The 15,820-nt window shown below is 36.2% G+C and overlaps 1 protein-coding gene and 1 pseudogene across 2 annotated transcripts; both read right to left on the reverse strand.

The window, feature by feature from the left end:
* Positions 1-376: 376 nt before the first annotated feature.
* Positions 377-2,282, reverse strand: LOC133819253 (mRNA export factor GLE1-like). 2 transcript variants are annotated; one of them, XR_009886291.1, is made up of 4 exons: positions 2,124-2,277; positions 1,773-1,898; positions 1,535-1,621; positions 377-813 (listed from the first exon to the last, which is right to left on the reverse strand). XR_009886291.1 is itself a non-coding variant. In XM_062252455.1 (4 exons), the coding sequence occupies exons 1-4, from the start codon at positions 2,278-2,280 to the stop codon at positions 766-768; spliced, it is 402 nt and encodes a 133-aa protein (XP_062108439.1). In that variant the 5' UTR covers positions 2,281-2,282; the 3' UTR covers positions 377-765. The 2 variants fall into 2 exon arrangements, 1 of the variants encoding a protein (XP_062108439.1); XM_062252455.1 differs by having other exon boundaries at positions 1,773-1,882; positions 2,124-2,282.
* A 4,978-nt stretch (positions 2,283-7,260) lies between these two features.
* LOC133815397 (conserved oligomeric Golgi complex subunit 7-like) lies at positions 7,261-10,615 on the reverse strand (annotated as a pseudogene).
* Between the last annotated feature and the right edge of the window lie 5,205 nt (positions 10,616-15,820).

A 15,820-nucleotide genomic window follows, 5' to 3' on the forward strand; every position in this document is an offset into this window, starting at 1 on the left:
TAACATAGCCCCTGTTATTAAAAGTCCAGTCTTTTCTATAACAGTTTTTGAATGTTATGTTCGGTGTTATCTTAAACTATTCAATAACATTTTTAGGTGCTATAATATTGAAATAATAACATTTAGATAGAGTTTTTGGTTATAAATTTGAAGTTTAATCTTGTACTTTTTTCATAACACTTTTCAACTGTTACATTTGATTATTTTGATAACATTTTTAGTTTGTTATATTAAATAAACCATAACGATTTTTTACGCTTATAATATGTTTTTAAATCATAACATATTAAGGTTTTTTATTGTGATAATGGTACTTATAATTTTTTTTTTAATTAAAAGATTTTCATTATTGTATTTTGATAAAAAAAAATCAAAATTAATCATAAAATATAATTCTCAATAGATTGATAAACCATAAGTATTACATTAAACAATAACTAATTCAAACTCTGAATGTGTCTATTTCATGAGATCTTAGTTCTAACTTAAGTTTGAAAGCATAACATAATAAATTTTTATAATCTTGAACATTTTTTACTTCAAAAATGAAAAACAAAAAATTACAAGATACACAAAAGTAAACCATGCATGAAACTTGCTCCATCCTTCAATTCATCATCCTTTGTGCACTTGTCTTTGTTGTGAGTCCATTTGTTGTGCACTTGTCATATACCTGTTTCCCTTTCTTCCACAGGTCCATGTGTAATCCTCTTTGCAATAAAGCCAGTTGTAGTCCACAAAAGGCCTATTGCTGTCAAGCTTATGTTAAGCTCCGTCTTTAGAGCACTGTAAGCTCCAGTCACATCTACACACCTGTAATATTCGAGTGTAATAATGGAATCACACCAGCAATTACTTAAAGTGGTAATGCTAGGGCTTTCATAAAAAAAAAAAAAAACAGAACCAAATTGCCTTGTATTAATTAAAAATGCATGAAAGTTGTAATTCTAGGTTTCTATGTTGGAAGTAATGAAATTATAAGATTTTATCAGTCAATCCAAGTATAGGTGTCAGTGTGTGCCTATGCATGTGTGTAATCGGTCACTTGATATATTATGTCACTGCACAATATAGTATCTGATAAAACTGGAAGATTAGAACTTATTAAAGTGGCAGCTATAGTCATCCATGTTGCATTAATGAAATTATTAGCTCTTATTAAATATATCTGTATTATACTTTCAAAAGCATCAATCAAGCAATCAAAGAATATGTACTATTATCTGATAGAAGTGTCAAACGTAAGCATGAAAAATCATAGACAACCTATGACTTCAATACAGTAATGTGTATAAAAAGGAAGAATGAAAAGGCTAATAAAAGCAGACATTACATTCTATGATACCCCTTTGGGTTTGGTTGACAAGTCCTGGAAGTGATCTGAACCTAAAACAACACATATGGATTGATCTAATGCATCTAGTGCCATCTAACACTTTCTTAAAGATCATAAATTTTCACCTAAAATATTATAGATATATATATATATAAAAACATATATCCTACTAAACAAACAGTAAGTTACATGATTTACCTGAGAATTTAAAGAGGAAAGAATACTGAAGTCGCTGTACTGGCCAGACGATTCCCTCAATAACTTTTTCACACCAGTAGAAACCTCCTGTCAAGATAAACTAAAGCTTAATATACTTAAACAATTAAACTCTATAAGAATGCTGCAAGAAATTCCCAAACAAAAATACTAGTTTCTAGTTACCAAATAGAGATTAACAATTTTCAAATAAATATGAATTACAATATAGAGAGCAAACCTTATTTACATTCAATCCTAATGCCTTGTTTCCTTCATCCAAGTCTTCCAACTTTTTTAATCTTTCACGCTCCAACTTTAGTGCAGCTTCTGCAGCTTTAGTAATGTCACCTACCACCAATAGCCCCTTTCACGCATCAGATAACAGAAAAATTCTTAAAAGAGTACAGAGAACATGAATAAACTGAAAAAAACAGAGGGGAATACAGTGGAGTGTCAAAAATGAACTATTGCCAAAACCTAGCTGATCTTTGTGAAAACTAGGGCTAAACTAGAGTTTTAGATAAAAGGGAAAATGATTATATTTATAGATCAGTACAAGGTTGCTATATTTGCCTGGTAGCCAAATTACCTACTGATGCTGAATTTATTGGTTTTTCAAATTCAGATTCCTTGGTTTTGGCTTTAGTTTGCAATCCTAAAGCTTCCTTCTGAACAGCAGCCTGGCTTGATGCTTCATTGGCCTCCCTTTCAGCAGCCTTTTTTGCTTCTCTTCTCTGAGCTTCCATTGCAGCCCGATTTGCTTCTTTAGCTCTGAGTTTTGCCTGCATCAGAAAATACTTTTATTACTAACAACAACATAAAACCAAGATAATATACCAAAGCGCATTAAGATTATATCAGAAGAATATGTGAGAATAATAGAGGACTGTGACAACCATCTTTAGACATATACCAAAAGAAATGAATAATCTGGGCAAAGTCAACAAACCTCAGCTTCTGCTTTGGCTTTTTCTTGGCGGAGTTTTTCTTCCAGAAGAGCTTTCTCTTTTCTTTTGGCCCCTTCATAAGCCGCATCACTTCTTATTTTCCTTTCTTCTATCTGGGACCTGAGTTCATGCTCCCTTTGGATAGCAGTCAAGTGATTATCAAGTGCTTCGACACTACAGATGATGACCCAAAAATTAGAAAACAGAAAGTCCAAATCTGACTTAAACAATAAAAAAGAAGAAGGAGATGAGAAATCATTAAAATTCCAGGGAAAAAAAATATCAAAAGCATGAGCACTTCAATAAGGGGAGGCAAAAAACACAATACAACATTATTAACAAAGGAATTGCAGTCTTACATTTTTCTTCCATCAAGTATGGCTGAATTTCAAGTGCCGACTCATTCTCAGAGTCGTCATCATCACTAAGAGATAAATCAAGAAAATACAAAGTATTAATAGAAACTAGCGAGATCTCTACCAATCAATGCGATATCACATACCATAGAAATATCATAGAAGTCTGTCATGAATACACAACAGCTGAATAAAGCTTTTGATGACAGAATAGGGATGCCAAACTTGAATTGATAAATGGAATATAAGTAAAGGAAAACAATCAAGGCCAGTTAAATGCATACCTAACAACCATATACTTCACACTAGTTAAAATAGAACATTTCACAAATGACAAATATGGAATAGAATATAGAAATAAGTTGAGACAACTGCAGTTATATAAATATATATAGAGAGAGAGAGAAAGAGACCTTTTCTAAACTATGAGGCCTTGAAAGTGAGTATCAAAATCTGAAATTCCAGAGCTTAACTGGTCAGAATCCAGAACTCCTCAAATTGTTTGACGATCTCTGGATGGTCAAACTCTGCTCCAAGTACTGCCAATGGAACCTTAACCTCTGAAAGTATTTGAATCATGGATTAATATTTTTGAGTTGAGAAAGAATGAGTCAAGTTTAACATAAAATGCAAAAATTGGAGTTTTGGTGAAGTGAAATACACAAGATTTTGAACTAAAAGTTATCTTATAATTTGTAGTTGTTTCAAAGTATCATATCACTATGTATATCACTATGTAGTACCTTTGATGTCATCCACAGTGACGTAAGATTGATGTAAGAGGACAGCAGCCTTAATAGAGTCGCACTTTGCGAGTTGAATTGCAGCCTTGGCTGAGAACAGAACAAATCTTGATCAGCTTAGCGTAAGTAACAACTAGATATATGGTTTGAAGACCAGAGAAAAATCAGTCTTTACAACACAAAAGCTACAGAAATTCAAGATCAGAAAAGTATTTGATTAAATTGCAATGTAATAAATCCAATTTGTTAATAATACTCCATAACTTAACTCTTTTATTTAGGAAAGAGAGCTAAGCAAAACATCCATGTTCATATTTTTTTTATAATCAAAGACCGAAACAGAGTGTAAGTGCCACCAGACAAACAAGACAACATATATACACAGAGGGCACTAGCACAATTTTGACTAATTATATATAAATGTATCTTGCATTATACCCAAAGCCATGTTTGTTGACAAAAAATCTTTTAGAAACATTAGTGTCATTGATCAAAGTTTTATCCACTACTAAATATGAGGTAATATATTTTTTTAACTTAAAATAAAAAAATAAAAATGCATATTGTTCTAACATAGCATATCTCAATATATGGAGCTAATCTAGACAACAAGGAAAATTACGAAAACATTAATGTGGATCCTATCTAGAGATTTGAAGGCCAAGTAGGTAGCACAGCAAGCATACAACAAACAAAGCTCGTTTGGCTACAAATATCAATCTATTGCTTATCAAAAGCACACAAAAACAGCAAATTCTATAAAAGAAAATATATCCATCCAATACACCATAATACAAAAGCATAAAAAGCTCAATTCAAAAGTCCTTTAAATCTTTAACCTCAATCTATGGAGCTAATCTATAGTTAATTGACAATAAAATATATACACATCAATAATCTTAGCTTAGAAAATTACAACCTCTTGAAATAAGAACAAGATTAGAACTTGAATACATAGAAAATAAAAAACAAAAAAGAAAAGTTAGGAACTTGAAAGTACCTGCAAAGAGATTTCATTTCTTCTTTCCTCCCAAATTTTATAAGCCTTTCTCTCTTAGAAGCTACAATAGTCTTTCTTATTCATAACTCCCAATCAACTGCCATAAAAAAACGCAACTTTAGATAGTCAAGAGCAATTTCTTATTAAAAGAGGGTACTCATTAATTATGAAAATAAAAAACCTTCCTTTGTGTTTAGAAGTTCTTGAAGTGTAGGAGGCACTTTTCTGTAAAGAACTGCAGCTTCGAGGCTCTATTCTGTAAAGAACTGTAGCTTCAACCTTGCAGAATTCTGCAATCCTTTCTATCAATATCTGCAGCTTTCACAAATTTTTTCAATTTCTGTCCCAATATATAGATTTCATCATATAGGAACCATCCAGAGAGGGAATTTTTTTTGGAGAAAATACTAAAATGGATACAAGATTACCCTAATTTTAAATGATAAAATTGATCCATCATTTGACATAAAATACATATTAATTTGGATATATAACATGTTTTACTGTGGAAAGTAAAATTATTCAGTTTTTTAATTCTTGAACTGTAAAGAATGACAGAATCCTACTGCAAAGTCCGGCATCCTTCAGCTGAAATCGTAACTATGACCTTGAATTAGTATTCATTCCAATCAATATAATGCTAACCAGATTGTACTTTATTTCCTTAGACTTTGTATATATGTTTTGCCCTTCTTTATGATCAATTAAAACAAAATTTAAACACTTCCACTTAGTGAGACAAATCCTTATCATTATGTCTAATTTTCATATGTTGGTGAAATGGTCTTACTAGCAAGAAAGTGACAACTGTTTTAGGTTTAACTTTCATAGAAGTAATTGAGCAATTGGGATTATCTGATATTAAATTGAAATTTGAATTAAAAAAGATACCTCACATAGACAAACGGAGATCAGAGTGCTCTTGCCTGGGGTCTTGCTTCCAGCAGGAGAGATGAGGGAATGGAGTACTTTCTTATTCAACATAAACAATAATCTAGACATATGGTTTTATGCCATTTTGGCTATAGATGAGGGAATGGAGTACTTACTTATTCAACATAGCCATTATTACTTAAGGTTCAGGCACTGAGCGAGGTTGAAGTCACTGAAGAGAGTTTGAACTTGCAGACTTTTGTAGAGTTCTGAGGCTGGAAGACAACCTCTGTACTCGACCTCACACATACCTCAAAAATAAGGACTTCATTAATGTTCAGACAACCAAAGCAACAATCTCTTATACCTTAAAAAGGAAATAAGTATTTATACTTTATAGTATAGATAAATGACAAACCTATCCCAAATTGGAGCAGTACTGAGAATAAAATTGAGGTTCTGCTGTATAGATTCTTGCATCTCTTTCTTTCCACCTCCAAATGCACCCTTAAGCCAACCAGAAAACATAGGCTTTGTTTCTGGTTTCTGTTGAGTCCACTGGTCATAGGGAATGACTTCTAGTGGAAAAGAGCCTGGCTGAATAGTACTGCAAGAAAAGAAGCTCGGCGAAATTAAAGGGAAGACAAACTAAATGTCACAAATGTTACTATCTACAACAACTACAATGTGAAACAAACCTACAAAATCACTGAGATAGGCATGTGCAGTGGTTTAGTGTCTAACTTAATGATCCCTGCAACTATGAAAAGTGCCAAAAATCAGAAGTCTAAAATCACTTGCCCAACAGTAAAAAAGTCAGAAATTCTTTTCATTTTCAACATGGTTCATAACCCATTTGAGTATACTATTTTCTAGTTTTATTTCCAAATATTCAAGCTTTAATTATCATGACAATCGACTAAAATTTAAACAATTTCATAATTTCCAAACCCAAATCTCATAATTTCATTTAGTTTCTTCCACATGTAGTAGTGACCCTTCACTACAAAACCCCCAAAAGAACTTAACTTTATTGTCAGGACCACATTACAATATGCAAACAAAAACAAATTATAAACACAAAAAAGGCACCAGCAATTATGTTATTAAAATAATAAGTTACCATCAATTAGAAGCTGCATGAACAAGACAAACAAAATTCAAGAAACATATCATGTATAGCTAGATGCATATTACCATATAACATGCACCCAAATGCATATTACCATACATAATACTTGGCTTTTATTGATTTTATTTTTCTCAGTAAAAGGAAAAGAAAACTGTGACTACACTTTGTTCATGGAAATTGTTACGTACATGGAAATTGAATAGAGTACTGCATAAAAATAATATATTACACTCAAAAAGCAACAAAACCAGAGATAAGAGAAAACTTCACTTCTTAATTAGCTAGCATATATGGAGTTAACAGTGTTCATAGAACAGCAAGTGGCCACAGTACTCTAAATTTCAAACATATGGTTCCAATTCTATGCGAAGCAAAGAATTCAAGATGAAAAAATAAATATAAAAAGTAACAATGAATTTATAATAGCTAATACAATGCCACTGGAATATAACCATATGGAAAACAACTAAATTACTAGAATAATGCTATTGAAAATAACCATGAGGTGTAAACAAACTATTACGTGATGGATTGCAGCTTCTAAAATTCATAGAAATCTTACATATACTAAGGAAAAATTTAGCAATGAAATTAAGGGTTTAAGTTATTTCTCATACTAGTTCATCTTAAGGGTACTAGTAGTGTCATATATATATATATGTATATATATTATATATACAGAGAGAAAGAGAGAGATTTACTTACAGTGGGAAATGGAGGGTTTTGAGATGCGTTGTGGGATAGCTGTGAGGTGAGAAGGAGAAGGAGAAGCCATGGTCTCTTTCTGCCTTTCTGCTTTAATGATTTACAACACATCAGTCTGAAACTGTGAGGATCTGCAAAGCCCCTTGAACAATGGACCATTCCTCCTCATTTAAAATCAATTCAACTTTTCGTGCAGTGTTGCCATCTCTCTTGTCTGATCCCATCTCTTTCTTTGAACCAACACCATCATGGTCTACCCCACAGACCACTCTTAATGATCTTAGTGTCTCTTGTAAAGCAGAGATATATTGTAACACTATGTCATCAAGAGCAAGAATTAGTTCATCTGCCTCAGAACCACCAGTAAAGTTGATACACCTTTCTACAGCTGCCTCAAGAAGTACAATGATATGGGGAATAGATTCCTCCATTCTGCGAACTTTTTCACTGAGTTCAATCCCCTGGGCACCCACACCACGAGTAACAGCTCCCCTAAGATCCACCCCAGCAATTTCAAAAGAAAGGATGGCCCACTCCATCTGTCCATACCTTATATACATATTCAATCATTAATCAAAAAATGAACATAGCATTTATAGAATCTAGTATATAACAAAGAAAAAATAATAGAAAAAAGTTTTCAAAAAAAAAAACCTAGATATTTTAGAAGAATGTGGAAGTGCAAAAAAGTTTATGATTGCTTACCTTTGTTTAAATGATTCAAAGGGAGAGTACACTGCCTTCAGTGTATCCATTAGAACTCGAAGATCAGAATCTGAAAAGGAATGCTGAATATTTCTAGCAAAAGTTTGTGTCACGTTGTGTAACTCAATCAATGCCTCCAAATGTTTCCTCTAAATCTTAATTCCCTTTGGCATGTCACCAGACATAATATCTAATAAACCTGAATAAAAAGAAACACATTGATAGGATAATTTATAAATTGCCAAAAGTAAAATTTCATGACTTAAAGCTTGTCCAATTGAAAGATATCATATAATATTAAATGCCTACAAAATTTAAAAGCACCATAAAAACAAGTCTGTACAAACCTTTTCCCAAAGCTCTTGTTTCAGGAACAACTTCTCCAATTGAAAGGTTGATACGTGAAATAAAGCTTGCTCCAATAGTTGCCATTGTCTCGATCAGTAGCTTTGGTACAAGAGTTTTATAATCCTCAGGAAAAGCAACCATACACCTGCAGATGATAGTCTAAGCTCAGTGCTTAAATTCAATGATAGCTTCTTTGTATCAATAAGATGTTCCTCGGTGCTTAAAAAAAATATAGTCAGAAGAATTTACCACTTCCACTCTTGCTCAAGATAAAGAATCAACTCATCATAGAAGCTTGGCAACCAACTTGCGAATGAAATTGTCGAAGAACTTGATTGAAACTCATGGCTTGACAACCTTTCAGCTTCATTCTTCTCATTTGCAAGCTTAATAGCACGTCGTTTTGAATCGAAATCTTCCCAGAGCTGCTTTATGGGCTTTAGGTGAACTTTTGTGTAATGTAGCTCCAGTGATTTGAATCTTCCAATTCGAATGAGAATACCCCGCAAATTTTGAGCAATGTCTATCTGCAGGATGATAATAGATGTAAGTTATTCAAGTTGCGTATGGTATGTACTAAAAGGAATTAATAAGAGATAAATTGAACAGAAAGCAAGCCATAGGCAAAACAAGTGCTGCAAGAAATTTGGTGACCTTCCGGCTGGATAATGCATCTATTAAACGTGGCTGCACCATTGCATCTAGCCTATCCTCTAGGACCTCGAGTTGCTTTCTCACATTAGCAAATTCAGCAACCTAAAATGAGCAAAACGAAAAATAAAATATCAAGTTAAAATCATCAAAATTTATAAATATCAAATGTAGAGTATAATGTTAAAACAATTTATAGAAAAATATTACCTCCCCAACAGAAGACAAGCAATGCCTCATGTTAGCTAAGGTTTCTGCAGCCCTTGGAAGATCACCACTGGCAAAAACATCTTCCACAGTTGAACTTAATTGAGTTAACCCAGCAGCACCCTGTTGATCCATCAACGAGTAAATCAAATGCAACATCAACATTTTCCAATATTGCACTGATTATAACTTCTATGATCAAATACCCACCTGCAATGTCTCATAAGCAACTTCCATTCTCTGCTTAACAGTATCAACTTTGGCCAGAGCAGCTATAGATTCAGCTGATGATCCTTCAGCCTGCATATTAAAACCAATTGTTTGAAGAGAAGAGTATTGTTATACATATGTATCAAGTGAGAAGCTAAAATCTCAAACCATATAAACAAAGCTAAGCCGGTAACAGTTGTCTACCCATGTAAATTATATAAACCAATTACATTAGTAAATGTACTGAAACGTGGGTATATCAATGTGAACCTGCTACTATAATTTATAGTAATGCTCTACAACATATTGCAAAGCAGAATATATATATATATTTAGGCAACTATTTCAGTTATGTGTGTGTATATCCATACATATAACTCAACGTAATTCCATTGTTCACATTAGCAATAATCTATTCATAATATCTACATTTATTTTTAAGCAGAAAAGGTAAAAACGATACGTTTTAACCAAAAGGGTGCCCTGCTTTCTTGTAATTTATTCCAAAAATCTATGAACTCATTGCCAAGAGATTGAGCTCAAAAGGTAGCACAAACTACACAATCGTAGTTCTCAAATATCCAAAAAAAAAAAAAAAAACTAATATCTACATTCACCTCGTTAAAATTTCCATATTAGAGCAATCACACACCAAAACAGAAAAGGAGCAACTCAAAACGCAAAGAAGAAAAATTACACATACGGAATTGAAATTAACAAACATGTCGTGCAATGCAAATCAATAACACAACGATTCGACGAGAAATTGGATAAGAATTCCATAATAGCTGAAAACCCAGATCAAAAAAATCACAAAAACATGAAGAACCCAGACACACAAAATGCAAAAAAAAAAAAGCAAACCCAGATCATAAAAATCAAAGAAAGACTCACCTCAACTACTGCGTGGAAGACATCAGCCCTGAAAAAAATCCCACCGACCCTCCAAGAATGGCGACCTGATTAGCTTGAACAAGTAAAAATCCCATAAAAATTGAAGCTTGGAAAAACCCCCAGAATCCTTAAATTGAATAAATAAATAATCCCAAATTCAAAGCTCAAATGCTAGGTCTTATCAACTACAATACACAAATTCTTAAAACTTGAGACTCACAGCAAGAAGAAGGCATTCTTCAGCGGTTAGCCTCTCCATTTCTTGGGCGTAAGAAGCTGGAGCTCCTCCCTGTACAGCCTGTTGGACCATTGCTCTGCAAGTCAATCTCCGTGGTAGACCCACGAGTCGAGCCACGCCGTAGACCCACCGCTGCAAGCACCATCACACCCACGAGCCAGCCACGCCGTAGACCCAAGAGTCGAGCCTCTCTGTCACACGACCGAAGCCGCAGGCCCCATCACCTTGTTACACACCTGCAACAAACAGAGAGAAAGAAAGAAAGATTGAACGAGTGAGAGAGAGAGTGTGTTACTGAGTGTGAGAGAGAAACAGAGGAGGCGTGTAGAGTAATTAGGGATTATTGCTTTTGTGTTTCATTTGGCGCCTGTGTATTTCATTTACCACCCATTTTCCGTGTCTTTTTCTATTACCATGCGACAATAACACTTATTAAAATATGCTATATTTTAATGTAATATATGGGCATAATTGTTGTAGTGTATGGCGGTAACCCTGACAGATCCGCTGGAAACAAATCTGGAAACTCACATACAAATCTGGTCTCACCTGGTCCAACCGACACAACCCTAGAGGTATCCACAACATTCGCTAGGAATCCTATGCAACCTTCCTGCATCAGGTCCCTAGCCTTCAGTGCTGAAATCATAGGTATTCACGGTCCACCAACTGTCCCCACAAATTCAAAGGGTACCTCCCTTTCTGGTTCAAAAGTCACCATCCTACGCTTGCAGTCAATCTTCGCCCTATACTTCGATAACCAATCCATCCCTAAGATCATATCGAAGTCATCCATATCAAGCTCAATCAGATCAACAGAAAACTCCCTACCATCTACCTCTACTGGTAAAGCTCTAATCAATTTGCTAGAGACTAAAAGTTCCCCAGTTGGCAACAAAGTCTGAAAACCCCTAGCATACAAAACACTAGGTCTACACAGCTGATCTATCACTCTAGCAGACACAGACGAATGAGTAGCTCCCGAATCAAACAATGCAGTATAAGAAGAACCAGCACTAGAAATCTGACCTGTTACAACCGAGGAGCTAGCCTCCGCCTCAGTCTGAGTCAAAGTAAACACTCTGACAGGAGCGAGACTATAACCCTGCTTCGGCTCCTCTTTCCTGGCTTACGGGCAGTCCTTCTTCAGATGATTGGCACTCCCACAGATAAAGCAGGCCCTAATCCTACACTCACCCTGGTGTCGTTGTCTGCACCGTGGACACACTGGAAAACTCCTTCAATTGTCACCTCTGCCCTGACGGCCACTAAAAGCACCCCGTGCCCTCCTATCCGAACTAGGAGGAACAAAAGAATCTGGGGCCTTTCTCTTCTTCTCACTAGAGCCACTACCCCGACTGAATCCAATAAAAGGAGGCACTGTCCTCCTAGCATCGCGCCTAACAGCGCTCTCTCTCCAAATCTGGTCCTCCGCCTCCTTAGCTGTAAGGGCCTTGTACACAACCTGAGCATAGGTAGTAGTCTCTGGATCCAAAGTTATATTTACATCACAGGCGATCATAACGTTCAATCCCTGCACAAATCTGTCTCTCCTTGCCGCATCATTTGGCACCAAATCCGGCGCGAACTTTGCTAATCGGTCAAATCTCAGAGCATACTCAGTAACTATCAATTGCTTTTGAGTCAGGTTGATGAACTCGTCAACCTTTGCAGCTCAGAATGCAACACTGTAATACTTCTCATTGAAGATGTTCTTGAATTCTTCCCAGGTCATAACTGCCACATTCCTCCTCTGAACTACTACATCCCACCAGATGCGGGCATCCTCTCTGAACATGTAGCTAGCATAAGCTACCCTCTCGTTCCCCTCAACCCTCATAAAATCTAGAATAGAGGAAATCATATTCATCCACTGCTCTGCCCACAGTGGGTTTGATCCACCCTCAAAGGTGGGAGGATGCTGCTTCCTGAACCTTTCATATAAAGGTTCCCACCCATTCTCCACAACAGGTTGAACCAGCACTGGCACCACAACCTGCTGAACTGGAAACCCAGTGACCTATGGAGGGGCATGCTGCCTCAACTGTCGAAGTTCCTCCTCTGTTCGTTGCAGTCTTGCTTCCATTTCGGCAAACATCTGTTGAAAATTTTGTGGGGCAGGTGGAGGGTCTTGACCCTGGTTGTCATCTTCGGCCCTACTGCCGCGGAGTCTAGATGATTATCGAGGCATCTAAACAAATATGCCTGTAATCAACGACGCCGCTCATTAGGCATGATACAACATCCAAAACCACCTCCCAAATCATACCAGTCAACCATAAACAACATACCACATTACATACAAATATCATATAACAAAATGGGCCTTGCCCTGGAATCATGCATATGTTAACTCATTCATCATGCTCTATATGAAATAAGCAGGCAAACAACGCATTTAAGCACATAGTCAAGCATATAAGTCAATCATTACCAACCAACCCTGAGTCGAGCTTGTCATTGACAGCGAGCGTACATGTTCGGTGAATCTCCAGAAACCATAAATCTTGGCTCGCTCTGATACCAATTTGTAACTCCCTACTTCCTTAGAGCCGTTACCAAGTGAGTTTAAAATGTGCATATAACTCGCTAATCGAAGTTTTAAGAAAAAAGTGTAAATAAACCATAAACAGAGTCATAAACTTCGAAAATAATTCCATTTAATGAAAATCATAAAGCGCTTAACATTTGGGATGCCAGAATACTGTTTAGAAATATTGACAACTCAAAAGTATAATTAAAGTTGGCTAAATGAAAAAATCTATGTTTAGTACAACCATCTCCCAAAAAAACCCCTAGCCGTGGCAGCTAGGCAGGCCACACATGTACGCGCCTCTTCACGCTCTCCGTACTCATGGTTGGTCGACTTTCCCCTTGCCCTTACCTGCACCACAAAGCACCCGTGAGCTGAAGCCCAGAGGGCAAACCCTCACAAGCAGATAACATATGCATACCAAACACTTAACACATAAACAAGCCATCACTAGGCTAAACACAGACGACCATGCCGTCCCAGGTGCTTTACCAGGCCCTGGGTTCGCAGTCCACACCGTGAGGATATCCCAGGTATCCTTTAGTGTCTCGCCCTGGAAAATCTCACTTCGCGTGCTAAACGCTGCTCCTGGCCCCTTGCCGTTCTCGGCCTTGCCGCCCTTGGCCTTCGCCGTTCCAGGCCCTCGCTGTTCCCGGCTCTTGCCTTTCATTCACATATATGCACATGTAGCATAATTAAACATATTCTTAAACATGAATAAACTCAATCAAAGGGCTACGCCCTGCAACACAATCATCTAGGGTCGTGCCCAGCAACACAAGCTCTACGGGTACAACAGTTTTCTTACCTGTGTCTTGAGCTTTCCAAGCACCGATGTTCTGAGCACAGTCCCCTAGTCCGAGCCTCGCTGAAACCCTAGTCACAATGGACCAACAATATCCATCCATGAAGTTCTAATCCATTAAATTACTTTGGGTCATAATTCAAATCTTTGGGACTTTGAATTCTATCAATCCGGGTGATAAAATCTATCCCGAGCCTTAACCTTTGAATTCCCAAGCCTAAAACCACTTAAAAGCCCAAAAATGCACTAAGAGTTGCGGCCCCATAAGGCCAGGCTGCGGCCCACCCCCAACTAGAGACCAGCCCCAAAACAGGGCAGGCGCGCCGCGACTCAAGCAAGGGCATGCCACAGCTCGCCCTTCTTCCTGGCCACCAAAATGCTTCAGAGGGTCGCGGCTCAGCAAAAACAATGTTGTGGCCCGACCCTTCAAACCCAGAAAAATCCTCCATTTTTGCCACGAAAACCCATCCAATTAACCCCAAAATCAACCCAACAACTCAAGCTAACCATCGCAGAAGTTATACCATGAACTCAGCAACAAAACCTAACAAGAATTCTAGCTCAAAACCTCATCAAACTCAAAGATGATTCTTCATCCAACTCACATGCAATACTCTAAAATATCAGCAGAGAACCAATATAATTCATCAAGTCAAAGGCTTACTTCAATCCCTCCAAGTTGCAGCCCTGATTTATGAGTTTCCTAGCTTAATCTCCTCAAAGTTTCTCTTAGTATGGTTTAGAGAAAAAGAGAGAAAAAAGAAGAAGTTTGGGTCGGTTTCTCCAAGTTTCTAAGTGTTTCTTGAATTCTGTTTCATTTAACTTAGATCTTTAAGGTTTCCTCAAGGCTCGGGGTACCATACACGTCCCCGAGGGCAAAATGGTAAATTTCCCCCATATTCCCTCCTAAACATTCTAACCTCAAATATATCTCTAAATATTTATTTCCATAACTCGATAACCCCATAAAACATCTAATACCCGAAATACCCCTCGACTCACCCCGAGTCAGATTTTTGACCCCGTTGTGACTTTCTAGCTCATCGCTCCTTAGGACTGTCTCGGATCGTGCAACACAAATATATCACAAGTATATCACAATTATTACAATTATCACATTTATGCCCTCAACGGGCTAAAATTACAAACATGCCCCTAATAACCAAACGAGGCCCACATGCATATTTAATTCACCTAAACATGCATTTCTAATCACATACTCACCCAAATTCATATATCACAATAATAAATCACTTATTGCCCTCCAGACACGCTAATCAAGTCCCTAAGCCTTATTAGCAAATTTGGGTCGTTACAACAATCTTATATTTATAGTGGATTATTCATGAGATTAATAAATATGGTTATTGAATCAAAGAGTTTTGGTTAATAATCTTTTATTTATTAGAGCTCGGAGTTATTGGTCCATAGGTCCCCAGGGCGGCTCTATCAACACTATTCAAGGTAAGAGTTGATACAAGGGTCATACCGTGAATAAGCTATTTGAGAGAATATTTATTATTCAGATCAAATATGAATTATGTGATAATTGAAGTTGAAAAATTTATTATTGCAGTAATGCAAATTTTGAAATTGTGTAGAAATAAAAGAAATTGATTTTAATCAATTATTTTATTTAAGTGAAAAGTGATAAATATCGATAATCAAAATTGGTTTTGATTATTATATTTATTTAATTAATAATAAGATGATAACGAAAATTTAAATTTTTAATTTTTAATTTTGAAATTTAAGTTGTTATCTTTTCCTTAAAATGATGATACCTTATTTGAATTTCTAATTTCATGAAAAATCAAATCTCCTTATTTTAGGGAGGTGTTACACGCATAGGGCTTCTTAGATTTCCCTATGCGTGTACCACTACTGATAGTACTAGTTATTGGTTTTTTGTTTTATTTAATTAATTAATAAAACATTT

Source organism: Humulus lupulus, chromosome 2, assembly GCF_963169125.1.
Source record: "Humulus lupulus chromosome 2, drHumLupu1.1, whole genome shotgun sequence".
NCBI lineage: Eukaryota > Viridiplantae > Streptophyta > Magnoliopsida > Rosales > Cannabaceae > Humulus > Humulus lupulus.